At 33.4% G+C, this 22,664-nt stretch overlaps 1 protein-coding gene across 2 annotated transcripts in view; it reads left to right on the top strand.

The window, feature by feature from the left end:
• Window positions 1-22,664, top strand: part of ESYT2 (extended synaptotagmin 2) — a 110,512-nt gene that overhangs the window by 47,879 nt on the left and 39,969 nt on the right. For both annotated transcript variants that reach the window (XM_001373397.5, XM_056799978.1), the window contains exons 2-6: window positions 2,325-2,366; window positions 4,108-4,242; window positions 6,719-6,795; window positions 7,187-7,259; window positions 7,543-7,632. In XM_001373397.5, coding sequence (XP_001373434.4) covers window positions 2,325-2,366; window positions 4,108-4,242; window positions 6,719-6,795; window positions 7,187-7,259; window positions 7,543-7,632 — 417 coding nt within the window. The remainder of the gene's footprint in view (window positions 1-2,324; window positions 2,367-4,107; window positions 4,243-6,718; window positions 6,796-7,186; window positions 7,260-7,542; window positions 7,633-22,664) is intronic.

Raw genomic sequence — 22,664 nt, 5'->3', positions numbered from 1 at the left:
ATGCTGAGGGGAAGTTTTAAGGAATGGTCAAATTTGGGAGGAGCTAATTTCTTGGAAGAAATGAGTTCAGCTAAATTTTGAAGGTTAGTTAAAGGTGAAAGGAGAGCCTGCTATTTCGCCATACAGAATGACCACTTATTAAGGATATTGTAAAAAGGATTCTTACTTTTATCAGACTGAATTAGATGGTTCTGAGCATCTTTCTAGCTCTTAAATTTTCCAATATATAAAGAAGCCTGGATGAATAAACTTTGTGTAAAGAAATAGGCAGATTAATTTGGCTGAATAAGAATCTGAAAGGTAGAATAATAAAAAAATAAAATTGGTGAGATAGGTTGGTGTAGAAAAAGTTAGTAGTTTGGATTTGATACATTATACATTAGAGAACCCCTATTGTTTCTTGAGCAAGAAGTGATGATAAGAAAATTGTGTTTTTTATAAAGGTGAGGTTGGAGCACTGTAGATATATCTTCCATCAATCTTTTAAATAGTTTAAATGGCTGAGATTATTGGAAATACCAAAGTGATAATTATATTGGGAAAAATGAATTTTGATTACTCAACAATTGCTCAAAAGCATTAACATTTCATTAACAAGTTATATCTGCTTTATAAAGCAGAAAAATGGAATAAAATAGAAAATTTTTTAGTGGACTCCAGCAATAAGTTTTCTGTGATTCAATCTAAGTTCATTTTAATTCAGCAATTATTGAATACACACTACAAGGAAGTAGAAATTGACTAATAAGCTATACTATACTATATAAGCATGATGATATGAGGTCCTAAATTACAAAGGTCACTCTAAATTGGGAAAGGAAAGAATACATAAATGATAAAAATCATTCTGGGAACAGCATACTTCTTTTTGGTCAGTTAGTCACCATTATCTAAAGAAAATGGAGAGTTTAATGTAGCTTTGAGACTCAAGCCCAACTTCAAACTATTTTGCTGCATGAAAATTCTAAACTTGGAAGAAATTAATGAAAAAGTATTTCTAAGCTCTTCTCTAAGCCTTGAAGACATAAGTGAAAAAGTCAAATATTCTGCCCTCAAGGAACTTCATGCTAATAGGGAAAAACAACCCATATAGAGATGTTGTAGCCACAGAGGGATGTGAATGTGTGCTGATTGTTACTCACTAATCAGAGTATTGCAGGCCCCATGAAAGATGTTCCAAAGATAAAAGAGTAAATCCTTGAGGGTATGTGGACTCAGGTCTGGAAGGGACAACCACAGGGCAGATTTAAAATTGGATAGTTCAGTGGGGTTGGGGAAGATGAGTTGCTACTGGTTATCCCCCAAACCTAATTCATTTCAATTCAATGAATTGCTAGACTACAAAATGTATATGTGTATAGATGGCGGGGGGGGGGGGGGGCGGCAGGCAGCAGAGCAGACAGATGAAATATGGAAAAATTTGTAACTTAGTCTAGTTTTAGTTTTCAACCTGTTTCTCAGATCCAAAACTACACACACCAGTGTGGTGCCTCCATTCTCTCCCCCCCCCCCCCCCCTGCCCCAGTCACTTTGTCTTTTGCTTATCTTTGGACTGCTCTTTTTGCCTGGTAAAATAAAAAGTTCTCCCCCCCCCCCCCCGTTATTTCTGTAACTATCCCTAATTATAGATTTCCATCAATCACTGACCAGTTAACTTCCCAATCATTAAGAATTTGGCATCTTTACAAAAACATTTCAGTAATACCCTTATGATTATTTTTTTTGGTGGGGAAAGGTCTCCATCTTAACTAGTGGTACAGAAATAATACATGTTGTTTATTAAACAGCAGGTTTCACCTCAGGAGCCCAAACTTTCTATAATGTTCTATGTGCCTTAGTAGAGATCAAAAGGAATACGTATTAAGTATAAGTAGAATACTTGTCTTCTTAAGGATACTTTTTGGCAGATCCCTCATTAACCAGTTTTAGATATTAAGATATTAAGTAAGCATTATAGAAGAATTTTCAGGTGTTAGTAGAACATGTCAGTGAGGAGATCAAAAATAGTAAAAAGATACAGGAGAAAAATGTTGATTTTTGACATTTAGAACTCTTGGGTTTCTTCTTTCCTCAAAACACTATTAAACTAAAGTGTCAAAGGCCCAAATGATCATATCTTTATTTCATTTCTTAGAAGATTATTTTCCTGTCATTTTTAATAGAGTAATATAGACCTGGTTTTGCAACTAAAGAGTGTAAATAACTGGTTTTCTAAATCATCATATAATCAAGGTAAATATCTATAGAAATGCCAAATAATATTGTGAGTTTTTTTTCTATTAATGCCCAAATTAATTGTATATGTCTATATTTCTCCCCTGTAGGTCCATTTTCCTGACACTGAAAGAGCAGAATGGCTAAATAAGGTAAGACTCAATTCTTCTTGTCATCCATAAGAATTAGGAAATGAAAGGATGCCATTTATTGTTTGAGATTTTAAAGTTACAGCATTTGAAATAATGTAGAAGAATCAATTTTTTGTTTTCTTTTTGTTTTAGATAAATAGAACTCCATGTTGGGTTACTTGCTATGCCTTGAGAAGAAGAGTTCTTTAATTGTGACTAAAGAAAAGCCTGAGGGAATGTTCTTCTGTCATCTCCCTCTTTTCTTTATTGTTATTTTAAAAAATTATTCTAATATTAACAATACCAACCGAAACCAGAATTTTCTTTCACATATACTCACCATAGACAAAAAAAGACTACATGAAATTTTGGGTTTTTGTTATGTGTAGATTTCTTCTATTTTTTAAGTATTAGAGTAAATTCAGTATGTCACTTTTAAATCTGTCTTGCTCATCTATTATGATTTCTTTCGCCATATCTGTTATTTTTTTCTAAGGGTATTAAAAAACATTTCAATGACCTCCCTCACCCCCACCTTTCATTTACCATTCCCTTTCTTTAATTTTACCTCTTTCCTTTGAAAAAGAAAAAAGAAAAAAATCTTACAAAGTTTCTACGTAGACCACATCTGGAAATGTATGTCTCATTCTGTAACTTGAGTCCATGACCTCTCTTGTCAGGTGGTGTATAACATGCATCATCACTAATTATCTGCAATTGTGGTGGTCATTGAATTGATCATAGTTCTTTCAGCTTTCAAAGTTACTGTTTTCACTTTGTTATTGTTAAATTGTTTTCCTAGTTCTGCTCATTTCATTATGCATAAGTTCATAGAAATCTCATATTTCTAACATTAGATTAGTATTCTATTATATTCATTTATCATAACTTATTTAACCATTCTCTTCTTGTTGGGTATACCTGATAGTTTTCAGTTCTTTGCCACTACAAAAAACAGTATTCTCTATATTTTTCTACATGTGGGTCCATTTTCTCTTTCTTTGATCTCTTTGGGCTATATAACCCTGGTAGTGGTATCGCTGGGTCGAAGGGCATACACGTTTTAGTAAGTCTTTGTGCAATGTTCCACGTTGATTTTTAGGATGCCAGAGCCAGTTCACAACAAAAATACTGTACTTTGACTTTATAGAACTGATTCTTACAGTAATGCATACTAATGCATAGCAATTTTTGGTACTTATTTCTTTTTATTTATATGAAGATATTTAAAAAACCCTTCAAAACCAAAGAATGTCTTAGGGCTTGCCTTTTAGTACATATTCATCTGTATCCCCTCAGCCTTCTATACCTCTAATAATTTATAGTGAAAATAAATATCAAATGATTTCCCTAAAGCTTATTAAATGTTCCTTAGTCATAAAAATAATTATGTTTACTTTATAAGGAAGGAAAGTAGATTAAAATGAAAAAGTTTAGTAAAAAGAGTTGACTAGCTAACCTAACCCCAAGTTACATTAAATTCAGAAATTAAATAACTATTATGAAAATTCAGTTACGCAGAACACTACCTGCCACAAGTGTTCTGGTTTCTCATAGTTGTACTAGGTAGTAATCAAAATCCTTTAACTCTTCCCCCTTCCCCCTCAAATTATCTGAAGGTACTGCAGACTCTCTGGATAGAAAATGTACAGGCAGCATCTAAAAATAAATCTGGTTGAAGGTACATTGTTCTCAACGACTTAAACAGATTGTGTTTATGTAACCTTTTTTTTTTTAACAGATCCTTATTTTTTCTTCCTAGACCGTAAAACACATGTGGCCTTTTATTTGCCAGTTTATAGAGAAACTGTTTCGAGAAACAATAGAACCAGCTGTTCGGGGAGCAAATGCTCACCTTAGTACCTTCAGTTTCACGAAGATTGATATGGGCCATCAGGTTAGTTTCTTCTGAATTCTTTTGTTCTTGGGAAACACATAAAGTTATTTACATAACAATGTAAAATTGTTATTAAACTACTTAGCAATAGGAAACCATTTTATTGAGCACTTTTAAGGTTTTCAAATTGCTTTCCTTGCTTTCTTGTTTGATTATCACAACTACTCTATGAGTTAAGTACTCTAGGTACTATTTAGTCCCATTTTACACTTTGCTGATTCTGATTGACCTTACTATTTCTCTTTGACTGTTGTCTTTCCTTTTTCTGTTTATTCTTTAGAGTTGGCCCAAGCAAAACTGTGAAGTAAGGGATGTTCATCTTCAGTTGAAAAATGAAAAGCCTTCATTTTGTATTATTCCTCTCATGTTAGAGAGCTTTCAGTCCACTTATCCTGCTTGTTCTCTCATGCTACCCAGAGTCTAACATTTTACTATTCTACTCTGCTTTGTCTTCTTTCAATTACTATTTGTGTCAAAATATTCTCTCAAATTCCCCACATTTTCTCTTCTCCATATCATTCTCCATACCTTTAGGTTTACCTTTGCTGATTCATTTTTTATAGTTATTGGATAAATAGGAATATGTCTAACTGGAAATATTGGAATACTGATTTTAAATGAATCCACACTTATTTTAAATAGCTTGTCATTGCCTTTATGCAGTACTTCCTTGGGGTCATTTACACTTTAACAAAACACTTATTAAAAACTTATCTCAAGGAATGGCAGTGTCTAATAGAGTTTCAAATAACAATGATAAATAGGGTAAAAGAACTATCTAGCTGTATGTCCTGAAAACTAAATCATGTAAAAAACTGCTCACTCCATCTATATTTCATGCTAACACAGAGAGCTATATTTTAACTATTCCAAGAAATATTTTGATCCATATTTATATAATATTCACAATTAGGTTATTTTTGTGCATTCCTAGCTTGTGTGTGTGTGCTTATAAATTTTATGTAACACATAACTATAATTTTCATTGTTTTAATAGTCAACAGTTGATATGCCTTTAACAAAGCAAGAATTATGAAGTATATATGTTAGTGTTTTACTTTTGATCTTTCCGTAAAATGAGGTTCATAGGTTCTTAGAGTTAAGAAGAAACTTTAGACATTTTTCTGGTCCAGAATAGTTGAGAACAACAGCCAGTATTTTTCAGAGGATGTCATCTTAATTGCAAAACCTGCTCTCTTTTTTACTTTGCCACAGGGGCCTTGAAACATATGTTAGGGGAAAAGAGACAATTGTGTATGGTTAGCATGATGTTTGTCCACAAATTATCTTCTTAAAAAATCCTAAAAATGAAAATTGTGGGAAATAATTTGAAGAAAAGAATAGTAGTAGTAGTAGTAGTAGTAGTAGTAGTAGTAGTAGTAGTAGTAGTAGTAGTAGTAGTAGTAGAAGCAGCAGCAGTAATAGTAAGAGCAGCAGCTAACATTTCTATATCATATATAATGTACAAGGGATTATAATAAGCACTTTTACAACCATTATCTCATTTGATCCTCACTGCAACCTTGGGAAGCAGATGCTATTATTACCTCCATTTTACAGATGCATATGGACTCTGAAAGAAATCAAGTGACTTGCCAAGGTCATAGAGCCTACTGAGTGTCTAAGATTAAAACTCAGGTCTCCCTGACCCCAGGACCAGCTCTCTGACCATTGTGCCACTTTGCTGCCCCTTGATGACATGTTATTTTCCAAGTGATTTACTCTCCCACTAGAGTCTAAATATGATTCCAGTGTGGAAGTGACTCTGGATTCTCGAAGACCGTATTCTTGGTTTACAAACCCTTACAAGGAAGAGACTTCAAGTATGAACCCATGGGTAGTATGTGAGTTTGTGTCCATAATCTGAGACATTTTCTAGCGGAATTCACAGGGGCTCATTACCAAAAGATTGGCAATTAGATGATTCTTTTTTGTTCCACTTGCTATTGAATTTATCTGCTAAGGTGTGAAGGGAGTGTAACTTGCATCTCTGGTAGACAATGTCTACATTATTGAAGTCATCTCTCCTTGGAGTGTCTAAATGTTGCCATCAGGAATGGAGGGACAGGGAAACATTTGGAATGGAGAAGATATTGACATTCTGTCTTTCGAATATCATTTTATATAAAGGGCACACATTAATTCTGATGATCTTAAAATAGAGATGTTGATTCCAAAGTACTTTTTTTTTAAACAACCTGTAGATCCAAACCAGATCCTAAATTGTATGGGAACTAATCATGTAAACATAGAACATTAAACAAAGTTATCTTTTGTCATGGTACTGTTCATTTATGAAAGGAAAATTACAGAATTTGTTTATGTAAATCTTTTTCTCCTTCTGGTATCCTTTTTTAAATCTAACATACATAAATAAGAACATCTGTGAAAGATAGTGGTACAAAGAGGAAAAGCTAAAAATATAATAAAGTATGACTTTGGTCTTTGAGAAATTCTGAAATCTTACTTGTTTCAGCCCCTGAGGATTAATGGTGTTAAAGTATACACTGAAAATGTGGACAAACGACAGATTATTTTGGACCTTCAGATCAGGTAATTATTGTTCTGTCCTGTCATTGATGGAGTATTTGGGCTTAAAAAGATGGAGTTTTATGCTATAGTAATTTGGAATAATTAAAATTATAGGCACTCAAATGTAATCCTGCTTATTCTCTTTCTTCTGTTCAAATCTTGGTCTAATTCATTGTCCAACTCTATGGTTCAATTTCCAACTTTCTAGATGATGACTATCTATAAAATATTTGCATTCTTTAAAAAAATTTTAGTTAATAATTTTTAGTATTTTGTCTTTGACCTGATTTCTTTTTGGCCTGGTTTAATTTCATTTGAGCCTTAGACCTAAAGATATAAAATAATTTGATTATTGTAGATTATTTTTAATTGCTCTTATTTTAAAGTACTATAATCTATTTTCCTTTTCTAGTTTTGTGGGAAATTGTGAGATTGACTTGGAGATCAAGAGATACTTCTGTAGAGCTGGTGTGAAAAGTATACAGGTAAGTTCTTTTATAAAAAATCTAAATGTTTTCTATACAGTACATTTAAGGTCAAACATTTTTTTCCATTGTGCCATCCATTCTTTGAAAGTATTTTTTTTGTTTAAAAATTGAGGATTGTAGCAGGACCCCCAGTATGTGCCATTTTGGAGGAACCTGAAATCAGTAGTGTTAGTAGTGTTAGTCATTAAAATAATAATTTTAAAATGACAATTGTTTTTGTGCATTTTGCCCTAAAGGGTTTATATGAAGTTATAAAATAACCTTTTTTTTTAAATTTTAGATCCATGGTACAATGAGAGTTATCTTAGAACCATTAATTGGGGACATGCCGTTAGTTGGAGCTCTGTCTATTTTCTTCCTCAGAAAACCAGTAAGTCCATACCACTATTTTTTAATCCCTTTATTGACGAAGTAAAAGTACTGAAGAACAGAGGAAGAGAAAAAAATCTGTATTTTCTTCCTTTCTTTCCACCTAAAAATACATTATTCGATTACTTCTGTGTTTCTGAAGATTCCTTTCTAAAGAGATAATTTTTAAACCCTTGTAAATTTTGTTATGATAAAACTATTTAAACAGGATCAGGTCTCCTGTCTATTAATAATACACATATTTTATGATAAATAAATTTGCTTGGAGGGTCAGTTTTACATATTAGATGTAATTTGCACAAAGTTTTTTGTTGTAATCATCTGAATATAAGCTGCCATCTTGTCAAGCCTAAAAGGTTGAAGAGGCTATAATTTTACTTTTAATATTGTAGATGAAGCTTAAATATAACTGGTTTCTCTGGCTATAACAACAGCTTCCTTATAGATCCTTTCCATGATGTTTGAACCCCTGCCCATTACCCCAGATTTCTGGTGTGGAAAGATAAGGAAGAATCACATAAACATATATTTAAAACTACAAGGGATCTCATAGGTCATATTGTCCAACTAGTTGCCTCCTTTAATAGCTGAGAACCTGGAGCCCAGAGAAGTTAAGAGACTTGTCTGAGGTCACACATAGTACTGAAGCATAGTAAATAGAGGTTGGTTTTGACCTCAGGTCTTCTGATCCCACATCCAGACCTCTTTTTGTAGCAGGCTACATTTCCATTTATATGAATAACATGGCTGCATTCCTGCCATGAGTCTCTTAGAGATAAAGATATCATTGTCAGGTTCATCAACTTTCCCTTTTTACCATCTATCAATGAGATTCTTTAGCAGTCCTGTGGGTAATAGGTGGGAGATGAACAGAAAGGAGCTCCCTAAACATGACCATTCCTAAGATTTTTGTACTTGCTTCTTTCTGCTTGAACTCCTCTTTTGACTATTGGTAGATGGATGATCCTGAGCCAGTTCTGAACTTACAGAATCATCTCCTTGGGACTAGTGTGTCAGAGTGGAAAAGTGGCTCTGACAGGAAGGAAGCCCACAGAGTAGTACCAAGTTTCCAAGCTTTAAATTGACCCAGAGTTTGCTATAGAAGTGGAATGAGAGAAGGCAGGAGGAAAGCTAGGGCAAGTGATTCATCTTTTGGGATCCTTCTCAGCCAGGAAAAGTTTAGCTTACCATAGTTGTTGGCAATTCCAAATTTCCATACTTTCCTGGTTGGTATATTTGTTTTTAATCTTGTATCAATATTATACTTTTTGTGTGGGAAAAACTTATTCAAATTTTTTCAAAGAAAAAAATAACAGGTTTATTCCAAATAGCTCCGTCATTTTATAATCATTTGTTATATAATTTATATAAGTTTTTTTAACAGAAGAAATGACATCACTTTAGAAGATGCAGTTGATAGACTAATACATTAATACTTCAAATAGTTATTAATTTACTCATTCAAATGATTCAATTTTTGGTGTTACCTTCACATTGTTGTGTTGTGGGTTTATCTAAACCAGGTTTCTTAACCATTTTTTTATTAGATTTATTTGTTTTTAAGTATTTTTCCAAGGTTACATGATTCATGTTCTCTTTCTCCCCTTTTCCCTACCCCCTTCTGGAGCTGACAACAAATTTCACTGGGTTATACATGTCTTATTGCTCAAAACCTATTTCCATATTATTTGTATTTATAATAATCTTTTAAAACCAAAACCCCAAATCCAAACCCATTTAAACAAGTGATAAATCATATGTTTTTCTTCTGTGTTTCCACTCCCACAGTTCTTTTTCTTGACATGGAAAGCATTCTTTCTCATATGTCCTCGGGATTGTCCTGGATCCTTGTATTGCTATTAGCAAAGTCTACTACATTTGATTGACCCATAATGTTCCAGTTACTGTTTACAATGTTCTCCTGGTTTTGCTCATTTCTCTCTGCATCCGTTCATTAACCTTTGTTTTTTATTTGTTAATGAACCCCTTTGGAAGTCTGATGAAACCTTTGAACATCTTATTGAAATAATATTTTTAAATTAATAAAATAAAATACATAGCTGCCAAGGAAATTAGTACTATTGAAATATATTTATCTAAATAAAATTTCAAGTTCACAGACTCCAGATTATAAACCACTTATTAACTCAGACCTCATTTGTTTTAAGTGACACTCTAAATCCAAACAGAAATAAAGAGTTTGTACTGTTGTCTTCATTTTTCCCACTAAGAAATTCTATAAATTAAACAAATCAATAGTTTGTATTGATAATTTAATCATTCTATTTTGAGAGTGCTTTGATTATTAGATGCACAGAGAAACAAGGAATATTTAAAGGCTAGTAGATTGTTTTTACCATCATGTTTAAACATGCCTTTCATTGTAATTTTTTTAAAAAGAGATGTTTATTTTCAAAATTATTAAGTGCTTCGTGAGTACAAACTGTTGTACATATTCTGAATAGCAACTAGGCTAAACTAAAGTTCAGTAAGTTGCTCACTACTTTTAAGTTTATTCTTTTTTTTTTGTCCATGAAGATTGAATAGAATTTAATTTTTTTCTAGTTTATGAGATATGCTATATTTTTTTAGTGCCTTACTCTCTACTTTTTACTCAAAAATCCATATTATTCTTATTTCACTTAAATCTGCCCTATAATTAATTTACCTGGAAAAAAAGTATTTTTATATATTGCTATGAAGACCTTGCAAACAGAACTTTATGATGCTTATAAAAGAATCCGGAAGCTGAAGATTTAGGAGACATTAATTTAGACAGCTTAGCCTTATATGGGCAATAAACAGTCACTCAACAGATGCTAAAGACCGAAGGGAATTTTTGTCAGTTACTTTAAGCTGGAAAATATGAGGACAAAATCCATTGCTAGTTGCCAAGTAATTCTTCCTTTCTAATAAAAAAATACAACTTTAAAGCTTTTTGGCTAGTCTTATTGTTCAGAAACTTGGTGCTAGTAACATTGTTGAAACTCTGTAAACTTTGAGCTTTTTAACATTTTTTCCAATTTCCAATAGTTTTTTTTCCATTATCTCTTCCTCTCCTCATTTGAAAGAAAGAAAGAAAAGGAAAGTAAGAAGGAAGACCAAATCCTACTAATACTTAAGTATAGTAAAGCAGAATAAATTTCTGTACTGACCATGTCAAAAAATATATCTTATTCTGCTTCTTGAGTCACCTCTCTATTTGGAAGATTAGTAGCATCTTCCTTATTTGGTCCCTTGTAATTGTGGTAGCATATATATCAATACATGATAAGAATCCTGTCTTTCAAAGTTGTCTGCCTTTACAATGTTGTCCTTATAGTATAAGTTGTTCTTCATAATTTATTCTTCATGATCATGTCTTACAACACTGTAGTATTCTATTACATGAATGTATCATCATTTGTCTAGCCATTCCCAATTTATCGGTTTCCTAGGTCTTTCATACCAAAAGGGCTATCATTAATATTTTGTACATATATGTCCTTTTTTCACTTTCCTTGATTTCTTGGGTATAGTAGTGGTATCATTATGTCAAAAAATATGCTCAGATTTAGTACTCTGTGAACTTTTGTTCTGATAGGATTTTGGAAAGCCAGAGAATATCTTTAACTAGATTATTCTGTTTCTCACTATCTTATTAATAAGATTAAATTTGAGAATACTTTATTTCCTATTAAGTGTAGCTTCTCTCTACAGGCCTGGAGATAGAGCTGGTGCTGGTAATGATAATCTCATCATTTTTGATAGAATACCAGCCTTCATGGCAATATTGCCATTGGATCTCCTCATATGACTTATAAATCTCAGGGATATTCCCATGGGATCTACTTAGTTGATCTTTTCAACTACTGACATTGTGAAGCCACAACGTGGGCTCCAGTATAAGCCCAGAGAAGGCCATTTAATATCCAAACCCAGCTTCGTTCATGCTTCATCTAGAACACTAGGGTTTTCAAGAAGAAGAAAGTTGTTGGCTCATTGACCACACATACTGTTTTCCATGGAGGTAGGGGTTGCAGAGGTAAAAAGCAACAGATCATTTATGTTGTCTGTAGTTAAGATACTAGTGACAAATGTATGGCCAAAGACGTAAAATAAAGTTGTTTTATAATTATTAGACAGCATACATGGTGATAAAGTGTTTTTTATTGTGGTAATACATGAAATGGGATTTTTTTTTTAAACCCTTACCTTCCGTCTTGGAATCAATGCTGTGTATTGTTTCCAAGGCAGAAGAGTGGTAAGGGCTGGGCAATGGGGGTCAAGTGCCTTGCCTAGGGTCACACAGCTAAGAAGTGTTTGAGGTCAAATTTGAACCCAGGACCTCCTGTCTATAGGCCTGAGGAAAATTTTTTAAATGACATTCGTTCATATTCTGCTTCCTTCTGGTTCCATAGTGGTGGTAACAGAGTAATAGAAAAGGGGACAGACAGAACATGATAAAAATCACACAGTTTAGACTAGCAGCAAATTTTAATTTAACTTAGTTCTCTATTGTGAGATCCTAGTCTAAGGACAAAGTAGACCTATTTCTAGAGGAACTGAGTCATGACAGTCTTGGCATTCTTGTTATGAAGAAAGCTTGAAGAATGAAGGAAGTAATATCTAAATGGAATGATGATTTAAAGGTAATCTTTGCAGAAGCAAAGACAGAAATTGACAGAATGTGTTTTACAGTATGCCCCAAAGCTGCAGGAAATATTATGATAGGAGACATTTGATCATAACATATTATTCATTTATAAGTAAGAATTTATTAAGGGCCTCAAATGTGTTAGCCACTAAAAGAAGCACTGGGAATACAAAGAGAGATGCTTGATAGACTCTGCTCTCAGGGAGCTAACAATCTAATTGGGGAAACAGCACACAAACAAATATATACAAACAAGTTCTATGTGAGATGAATAAAAAATAAACAACAGAGGAAAGGCACTAAAATTAAGAAAGTTTGGGAAAGGTTTCCTATAGAAGGTGATATTTAAGCCCATCTAACTTGAGAGACTTGAAGAGAGCCAGTGAAGACCAGGAGGCAGAGTTAAGGAGGGCCAACCAGAGAAAACATTCAGATTCGAAATGGAGTGACTTGTTCTAGGAAGAACAAGGAGGCCAGTGTCACTGGATTGAAGAGTATGTGTGGAAGTGTAATGCATAAGAAGATTAGGCTTTGAATGTCAGAAGAATTTGTATTTGATCCTGGTGGTGATAGGACACCATTGAATTTGTTGAATAGTAGAAGATTGGCATGATTGAACCTGTGCTTTACGAAAATAATACGATACCAAAAGTATAATACATATTTCCAAAAATTACAACATGAAAATAGTTTTACCTTAAGCACTAGCAGTGGTTGCTAAGGATAAAATGGTAGAGAGATTCTGTGAAGAAACTCAATAAGATATAACCATCAACACAGACTCTCCTAGCTGGTGGCTTTGTTGTGAAGGTAGAAGTTGGAGATGAGGAGAAAAAGGTGGGGAAATGGTTCTAAGAGGCTAGTGACCTTTAGGTTATATGAAAGCTTCACATATCTACGTATTAATTATTTTCTTAAAAAAAATTTTAGGAGCTGGATGTCAGTGCTGAGTAACATCTCAAAGAAAGAAACATTTTAACAGACAGGAAGAGAGTTATTATCGATATAGCAGTTATCCCTGAGTTAGCCATTTGCATAGGCTGATCATCATATTATTAGAATGAAGAACAGACTTTATTATAAACTAGGAGAAAGCACAGTAATGAAAAAAATAGATGGAATACAGTTAAGATTTAACTTTCATTAAGATTTTGAAAATAAAAAATGGGAAATGGATGACAAAGAGACATAGAAACCAATTCTAATAATAATTTCATCCAGAAGTTAAAATATATAATCAATAAAATAAGAAAGTAATAGAATAAGAATACTAAAAGAGCCCAGAAATTACTTTGTAATAATAGCTATCATTTTATATAGCTCTTGCATTTTACAAATGCAAGCATGTTACAAATATTTTCTTATTTAATCCTTATAATAACCCTTGAGAATTAGCTGCCAGAGGCAGCAATGAACTATAATATATATATTGATCTGTAAAATCTTAAGAAGACAAAGAATGATAGATTATCAGGAGCAGCATTTTATCATAAAAACAAATAGAAGTAGTGTTGAACAAAAGGAGTCTAGAGAAAGCTTGGTAGGACATTTAGATAAGTGTAGTGATAACCAAGGGTATTTGTAAAAAGGTCCCCTGAAGATCATCTATAGCTTGTATGCCACTATCTTTTGCAAAAGATGAGGAGAGAGCAAACTCCATAAGGAGCTCAATAACCCAGCCCTAAAAGATCTCTTCCAACAAAACCTCTCCCATGTATATGAAAAAGTAATGCATCTTAAAGGTGAGATAGTGCTGTATGTACCAAATGGGACAATCATTCTTAACACCTGAACACTACCTCCCCTCAAATCCTAGGAAAGAAAGTCCATGACTCTGCCCCTAAGAGCTGTAGGACTAGCAGAGACCACCAACACTGCTTCTAGCCAGGCTCCTGTGGCCATGGTTCAGACATGTAACAGTCTGGACACTACCCCTTCAGGCGATATGGCTGTAGCAACTGAAGAACCAAAAGAGGTGAAAAGTCCTTTACACTTTCAGAAAGTGACATGGATGTGATTTTGACAATGGAGATGGCATTAAGGAATATGAATTACCATCTGATTTGCTATTTTCTATTCTAATGGCCATTGTGTCCTTTCATATGTCTTGAAGTTTATACCTCCTTTGGATGTTGTTGCCTTTGTCAGACTTTGAGGTCTTTGAGAACAAGGATTATTTTTTCTTACCCTTCTGATTATAAGATATGAACCCAGGTATTCCTGACTAAAAATATGACATTCCTTTTATTTTATTCTGCACTCTTTCTTTAGAGAGTTTCCTTTATTCCATAGAAATAGATATTATAGTGTATTTAATTGGAATTTAGAAACCATTTGGTTTCATTTCTTCTCTAAACTATATTAAATCTGGACTATTATTTCTAGAGTGGCTTTAATTATGAGAATCATAACGTGACACACATTTTAAAATTCATGGTAATTAAGAAAGAATCTTTAATGAATTGTCACTCATCAAAGAACTTCATTCAGATTTCTGGAAGTGTATAATTATTCTGATAAAAATTATAGTAGAGTAGAAAAGAGAAAAATATCAGTGGAATGCTTCATTGCCTAATTTCCACTGTTTCATTATAGCTCTGGAATTGTTTGCTATGACAGACCTAACATTTTGCATCATAAGATGTGGCTTTTCCAAGCGAAGCATAATAGCTTCTATGGAATGAGTTCATGGCTTTCAGAAATGCTAGTCTCACTGGCTCTGCAACTTCCTGAAATAGAAATCTTACTCATGCATTTGCACTGGCTTCAGTTGCTCTGAGGCTTGTTCTTTGTGTGGGAATAGGCATCCTAATTTTAGTTGCCTTTCAAGAGCTTTTTCCTAAAACACAGATTTTATCATGTCCCTCCACTACTCAAAAACCTCCCACCTTGATCAATGCCTTTTGCACCTGTTCCCTCAGCTTGAAGTGTCTTCCCCGTAAAAGTCAAAATGCAACCTGTTTTTCACCAGCTCACATTTCACCCTGCCTTTTCACTCTAGTCCTGCTCCAGACCACATTGATCTCCCTTTTCTCTGACCATAGTCTCCCCCCTGCCCCATGGCACTTGATGATTTTCCTTGTTTTTAATTCTTGCATACATGTATGACCTCAAATAGAGGTTAAAAACTCCCAGAATAATATTTTATAGTATTTTTCAAAAGAACCCAGAGGCATACTGAAAATGTGTTAAATAAATATTGCTAGAAATATTAAGGTAAATGGCTATATCCCTGGAATGGTTTTATTACAAACATTGTTGCATGGACTTTCAGAATAGTGATTCTTTATATAACATCAACCCTTGAGTTTTTCATCTGCCTGTCACTTCTTCATTTGGAATCCAAGCAGGATATAGCATCCTAAAAAAATAAAGGTTTCCATTTTATAATGCCTGGAGCCCCAAGTTGTGAACCGTTAGTTTTTCATGGTGATGGTAATAATGATAATTTCTCTAAATGATCTATTGTAGGGATTCTTATCATTTCTTTGTGTCATAGACTTCTTTTGGCAACTCTACTCAGTACAGCCCCATCTGATACATTTGCATCATGTAGTGTGGAACCAGAATCCTGGAGTTCAAATCTTATGCTTGTGCTGTGACTCATGAGCAAGTAATTTAAACTTTGTTAACCTCAGTTTCCTTGGAAATGGTAGGATCATATTCTTAGAACTGGAAGGGATATTAGCAGTTAGATCCTCTAGTTCAACCCTTTCATTTTATCGATAAGAAAATGAGTTACAGAAAGACTATAATGTGTCCTATGGCACACATGGAAGCAGTAAAGCAAGAGCTAGAATTTGAACCTTGGTTTTCTGACTCCAATCCCTCAGTGTTCTTTGCCCAGAACCATATTATCCCTTCTTATCTATAAAATTGGAATAATACTTTTATTACCAACATCACAGTGCTCTAGAAATGAAAATTGTTTGTGGAAATGAATATTAAAATTTTCTTAAAAGTACATCTACTGAGACTTAAAGAAAACTTTAGATGACCTTTTCTTAAAATGTCTATCTCTATATTCTTGTTTTTATGGTTGAGTAATGTTAATATTCTTCTAATAAGAGAAGGACTATAATATTATAAAGAGAATGCTGGACCTAGAAATAGGAGACCAGGACTCTGGAGAACATGGCCTCTTACATTTAATTCTAGCTATAACCCTCATGTTAATTTATATAATTTTTAGAATTTGTTTTCTTGTGTCCAAAATACATATATGTATGTGTGTGTGTGTATCTAATACTTAAGATCACAAAATTATTGTGAGGAACAATTTTTATAAACCATAACTCTCTTTCTCTTTAATTTTGTCACTTGGATAAAGTCTCAATTGATATAAATCTTTACCTTTCAAACTGCCTTTGATTGTTGCTGAGGCCAAACATTTCATCACCTCATAGCTCTTTTAGTGATGAACCCCTTTGAACCAACTTAGGCTGGTATTCAGACAGCAAACATCCATCACTGGGACATCATTGAAATATTTCCAGCTTGGTGTAGGACTTGACATAGTTTATGTTTCACTGGTATAGCCTTCAGGAATTCAACTTTAACTCCATTGAGGTACTGGAGCAGGACTTCAGTGGAGGTATAAAATATAAGAATCCTAATGTTAATGCTATCACCCAGTCTGTAGTCTTTCAACAAGTATTTGTGTAGCCACTATCATAATAATCATCTCTTATTCTTCATATAATGACTTTAATCTATAAAATTAAAAAATATTTTATATATTTGATTATTTAATCAAGCTGTCATACCATATTTCTCCTCCCTCCCACTTCTAAATTATTATTTAGAAAGCATGATCTATACTTGCAGCCTCCATTTACTCATTACTAATTCACTTCTCATTCCCTTGAAATCAGGTTTGACATAATGAAGTTTCACAATAAAACAACTTTCCAAAGTGGGATTGGAGGTAGTAGGTTCTCCTTTCTTTTCTGAGTATTTTAAAGCAGAGGTCATATGACCACTTGGGAAATGTTCATTCTAGAATTCAGTGATTCCTCATACTAAGTGTTATGTCTGTGAGGACTTTATTGAGATCTTTTCATTGTCCATCATTCCCTATATTGCACCATATTTTCTTGTGTTCATTATACCAAATACACAGTATCCTTTGTGGTAGCCTAAGTAATTTTTTTTCTTCATATTCCTGACTTTTATGTTGTCTTGTGTATAGTAGGAACTTAATAAAAATTTGCTTAATAGATGAATCTTGGGAAGCAGCTTGTAGAAGTATTGTCATCCCTGTTTTAGGGGATAAAGAAGAGAGAATTCATTGTGGTGAAATGGCATGTATCTTATCTCATAATAAATAAGAAAATAAGTCTTAGTCCACTATTCTTGTGTCCTGCCACTAACCAGACTATCTTTCTCTACATAACATTGAGCTCGAATAATTAAGAGCTGGTCTTTCTTATTGGTAGCTTGTGTTAGAATGATTTTTAGGAAGGGGGGAAAGAATGTTACACAGAGGGAGAATGCACCTATGAATAAAAATTGAATTTATTAACAGGTAAGGGAAATGTTTTGGGATTGAGGGGAAAAGGTTAGCATCTGACAATTAACCCAGTTATTAAACCCACTATCTAAATACTGTAATCTAAATACCCAAGTTTCCTAAGGCTAAGTCCAAAAGGGAACCAGATTTCTCACACACAGAGTCCTTGATGGGTCAGGTACAGGGATCCAGCTGAGTCCTCAATTGTCCCAGGGAAAAGAGGTTTTCTCCAAGTCTCACTCTGTCCACCAGAGTGTATGGAGATATCCTCTCACCCTCCTTTGCTGAAATTCAAAGAGGCTGCTTTCTAGCTATCCAGGGGAGTCCAGAAGAGATCAGATCTTCACCTTCTAGGTTTCACCTTTAGCTCCAGTACAAAACTGTTCCTAGCTCAGGCAAGATTCTATGTTTCAGGACCTGTCAATTATTCACTTCTTTGCTATACTTGTGACCAGGGTCATTTTAAGAAATAAGACCAGATTGCCAAAAGAAGCTTTTGGATTTAAATTATTTTACTTTTCATTATTCATTTCACAGTGGACAAGTGGTAAATCATAAGTTGAAGTGATACGTCTGATCTCATAATTTTTATTTCTGAATTTAATGAAAATATGATGACTGCCTCTTTGTTCTGATTCTTTTATAAATAATGTCGAATTAATTCAAAGTAAAACCATTGATTAAGCCCTTACTATATGCCAAGCATTGTACTCTGCACTATGATTCCAAATTTAAAAACAAAAGCCCTCTGCTTTCAAAGATTGCATATTTCAATAGAGGGAGACAATAGATATGGATGGAGTCTGTTCAAGTCTGGTTTGGAAGTCAGACTGTGAGTGAAGAAGAATAGACTAAAATATCCTTTTCAGAAACAATGACAGAGTTGATTTAATTATGAATCTAATACTGGAAAGAAGGGAAGCATTGTTAAGGGTATGGAATGAATCTTGGTTTAGAGCCAGACCTTGATGTCGTAGGTGATGTGAGGTCTCCATGAATCAGTAAGTAAGGTTCAACAAAAAGGAACAGGTTTTTAAAGTGAATTCTATCAAACATTCAAAGAACAGTTAATTCCAATGTTGCATAAATTGTTTCAGCAATAGAAAAACAAGACATTCTACCTACACCAAACTCCTTTTATCAGTCAAATAGGATCCTGATTGTTAAACTAGAGAGAGAGCAAAAAAAAGAAAACCCACACTTTGTAACCTAGAGTTAATGAAGTTAGTTTTTAAAAAAATATTTTGATAACTATTTCAGTATGATTAATTTACTTTGTAATCCTATATATTTAATTTTATATTTTAAAAAACATTCTGAAAAAAAGATTCTTAGCCTTCACCAGACTACCAAAGGAGTGTATGACATAAACTTTGAATTCTTGTTATAGATTAATAACTTGTGAAAAGACTGATACAAAATATTTAATAAAATAAAAGTAAATTAGCTTCAGCAATGTTAAAAATATTATACACTATAACCATATTATATTTATATCAAAAGTATAGACTTGGGCCATCACTAGGAAAACTACATATATATCATTAATAATAGTAAATTTAAAAAATAAGACAGGAAAGAATAGCAATAGAATACTTTTAGCATTAAAAATATTCTGTACATAGAAAAACCATAGGTGGTTCAGAAGGATAGAGACAAATAGAGAAAATAAAATGTTGCATTATACAGTTTTTAAAAAGCCATGAATAATAGATATTTATGCCATTGTATGTTCTTCTCTTTTTAAAAAAATATGGAAATGCTCAAAGTTTGTAATAAACATTTTTAAACACTTTAAAAAATGAAATCATCTAGTACCACCTTGTCCTTTTACAAGTGAGAAAACTAAGGTGTGGCCAGGTGCAGTGACTTACCCAAGGTAATACCCAGCTCATTAATAGCAGAGCCATAAGCCCTAGAGCCTGAAGACATTCATTACTTATAGTCTTTGGCTCTGACACTTCCTGTGACCTGGAGCAAATCATTTAACTTCTTCTGGCCTCAGTTTCCTCATCTGCAAAAACAAAAGAAATAAAACAGGGTATGAGTGGTATCGAACAAGGTGGCCACTGAGGGCTTTGTCAGCACCTAGGCTGGGACCAATGATCCTGTCTTTCTTTTCCTACCTCATGCTGCCTGGTAGTCCCCTTAGATATTGTATGTTACCACAAGACTTAACCAGAGAAATTTATCTTTTTTTTTAAAGCACTTTTAGCCCTGGTGGGAGCTTATTTTCCATTTTTTAAACTAATGAAAATGGAAGGAGACATTTAATCAAAAATTCCTAAAGTGGAATACAGTATTCTTGATTTAGTTCTCCATCTAAATCATCACATACATTGTATACTTGTACTATACATATATACACATATATATGTATTTATTTGGGGTAAAAAAGATCATAGTAAATTTATTTTGTGGTAAGAACAGCCTTGGAGTGGAAGAAAGGATGTAAAGAATTTGACTTTTGTTGCTAGTGCATCAAATGTTCAAAATTGTTATTTAAGGAACTTAGTATTGAGGCTTTAGTAGAGAAAGTGTTCGTTGATTTAATTATTTTTCACTTGACTGATCATTTCTGTGATTTAAGTCTGAATGTTTTGTGATTTTGGCAAAAAACTTTTAAAAGTGTCTAGTTTAAAAAAGATTTTCTCATCTGATTTATTAAATTCTTAAGAGCATCAGAAAATAACCTGGCTTATACAAGAGCCATTTCAGGATCATTTTTTTGTGTTTAATCAGTTTTTGTGTTTAATTAATGAATATAAATTTTTAATGTGATTTTTTAATAGTTTGGGACAGTTTAGCATTGAAAGTGGAATCTTTTTAAGTGATTTACACTTTAATATTTGAGAAACTTTACATAAGATTTTGTTTATTATTTTTTATTACTGCAAGAGATGTTTCTGAAAAAAAGACATCCCCACCTGAGCAGTGATCTTAAATGATCCTGTGTGATAATGCTAATTTGCTTTTCTTTTCCGCTTTCTGTGGTTCAGTTATTTCTCCATTTAATTTTGTTTTGGAATCACGAATTCAAATATATAATTTTTATTTTGAAAAGGAGCTCTGCCTTCAGCTCTGTACATTCAGGGATAAGATACCATCACTTTTCAGCTTCTTTAGCTGCCTTTAAACACTGCCAGTCACATTGGTGTACATAGACATTTTTAGTCCATTTAGCAAGCCTTACTTTAGCAGTCCATTTAGCAGTCCACTATAGCATGTCTGGTGTGAACTCCTTTGGAATGGCTTTCTTTTTCAGATGAGAATCAAAGGACTTCTTTTTTGTCATTGAAATACAAAGCTTATATGAGTTTGTACATCTGAAACCAGTTTGGGGGCATAATGGCAATATATTAGAAAATTGATCTTAAATACTGTCAGAAATCCATTCAGGAGAAAGAAAAGATATGAACTTGACCCATGCATTGTAGTATAGAATTAGATCTAATAAACTTCCAGGGAATAAGTAATTTTAAATCTAAAAATGTTCTTCATCTCGAACATTAAGAATAAACATTTTATTACCACAATGTAATAAACTTCCATTTTTACCTTTTTCTGCCTAAAAAAATTACATAAATTTTCCACAGAACACAAAAAATCAGATTTTGGTATATATTTTAACCAGAATTCCAAGTATATGTAAAAGTGGTTTAGTGTCACAAATTGAAATAAACCCTTTTGAAATTTTTATTTTGTTTTATTTTAAAGATAAGTAATTCTAAGTTTGAGTGACTTGTAGCTAGTCATTCTGGCACACATTTGTAATCCTTGCCACTTTGAAAGACAAGACTCCAGATCCTTTGAGTGCAGGGTTATGAGATGTAAATAAAGCCTGTTGAGTGTTCTTGTTCAGCACAAAGGTGGTGAATCTTGGGGAGCCAAGAGTCACCAGGCAGCTTGGGAGGAGCTAACTAGCCTCCTTTGGGGGCGGGGGGAGTAGGTTAAAGCTTCCTTGCCTGTGAGTCTTGGGCTTTGAGTGGCCACTGCATTTCCAGTTTAGAGAGGAAGACCTAATCTTCCCCCTTCTCCACTCTCCCTCCAAATTATCTTGTCAAACAGAGGGAAATGAAGCAGGCTTGCCCAGGACCTTTCATCTTCAGGCCTGGTGCCCTATCCACTGAGACACCTAGTTGCTCCCAGCTTATTTTTTTAAAAGACCATCACAAACCAAAAGTTATACATTTGTCATCTTTGTATTTATATTATCAGGTAGAATTCTGTTTTTACGTTAAAACTTAGGCAATATATGTTCATTTTCATAGTCTGACACTGAACCATTTCATTGTTCTTTCAACTCTGCTTTGTTATTTCCTACAACACATATCAAATTTAACTGAATTTAAAGTTTAATATACACTAGATGACTTCTCTTTTCACTAAATCACTAGGCCTGCCTTAGAAATATTTTCCACACCTCTTTCCTCCTTTCTTTCTCAGTGCCACCTACCTACTTTTCCTCCATCTCAGGAGCTTCTTAACCTGTTGATAAATATTATTTGCCCTCCATTTTATCATTCACATTACTACCTGTTTTTTCCTTATTTTGTCATATAACTCATCTATTCTTCAGTGACTTGCTATTAAAATAAAATCCACATTCTTTAGCTCATTAGCCTTAGCCTCATATAATAGCTTTCTGTGTATTTTCTCATTCACACAACCCAGGCTTTTTTCATACTCTTATATGTCCCTTGATTTCCTACTTGGATAGTTTAAATGATATTAATCAACATTTATGCAGTGACCTAGAATTTATTTTCAATATATTTCCCATTTTTCCTTATAACCCTGTGACTTGTGTGATATATAGATATTGTTATTATCTTTTTTTATAGATGAGGAATATATATCATTTTAGAGTTAAGGAATGTCTTAT

The sequence above is a fragment of the Monodelphis domestica genome, chromosome 5 (assembly GCF_027887165.1).
Source record: "Monodelphis domestica isolate mMonDom1 chromosome 5, mMonDom1.pri, whole genome shotgun sequence".
In the NCBI taxonomy this organism is placed as follows: domain Eukaryota; kingdom Metazoa; phylum Chordata; class Mammalia; order Didelphimorphia; family Didelphidae; genus Monodelphis; species Monodelphis domestica.
The sequence above is the reverse complement of the archived record's forward strand: the minus strand, read 5'-3'. Positions and strand labels throughout refer to the sequence as shown.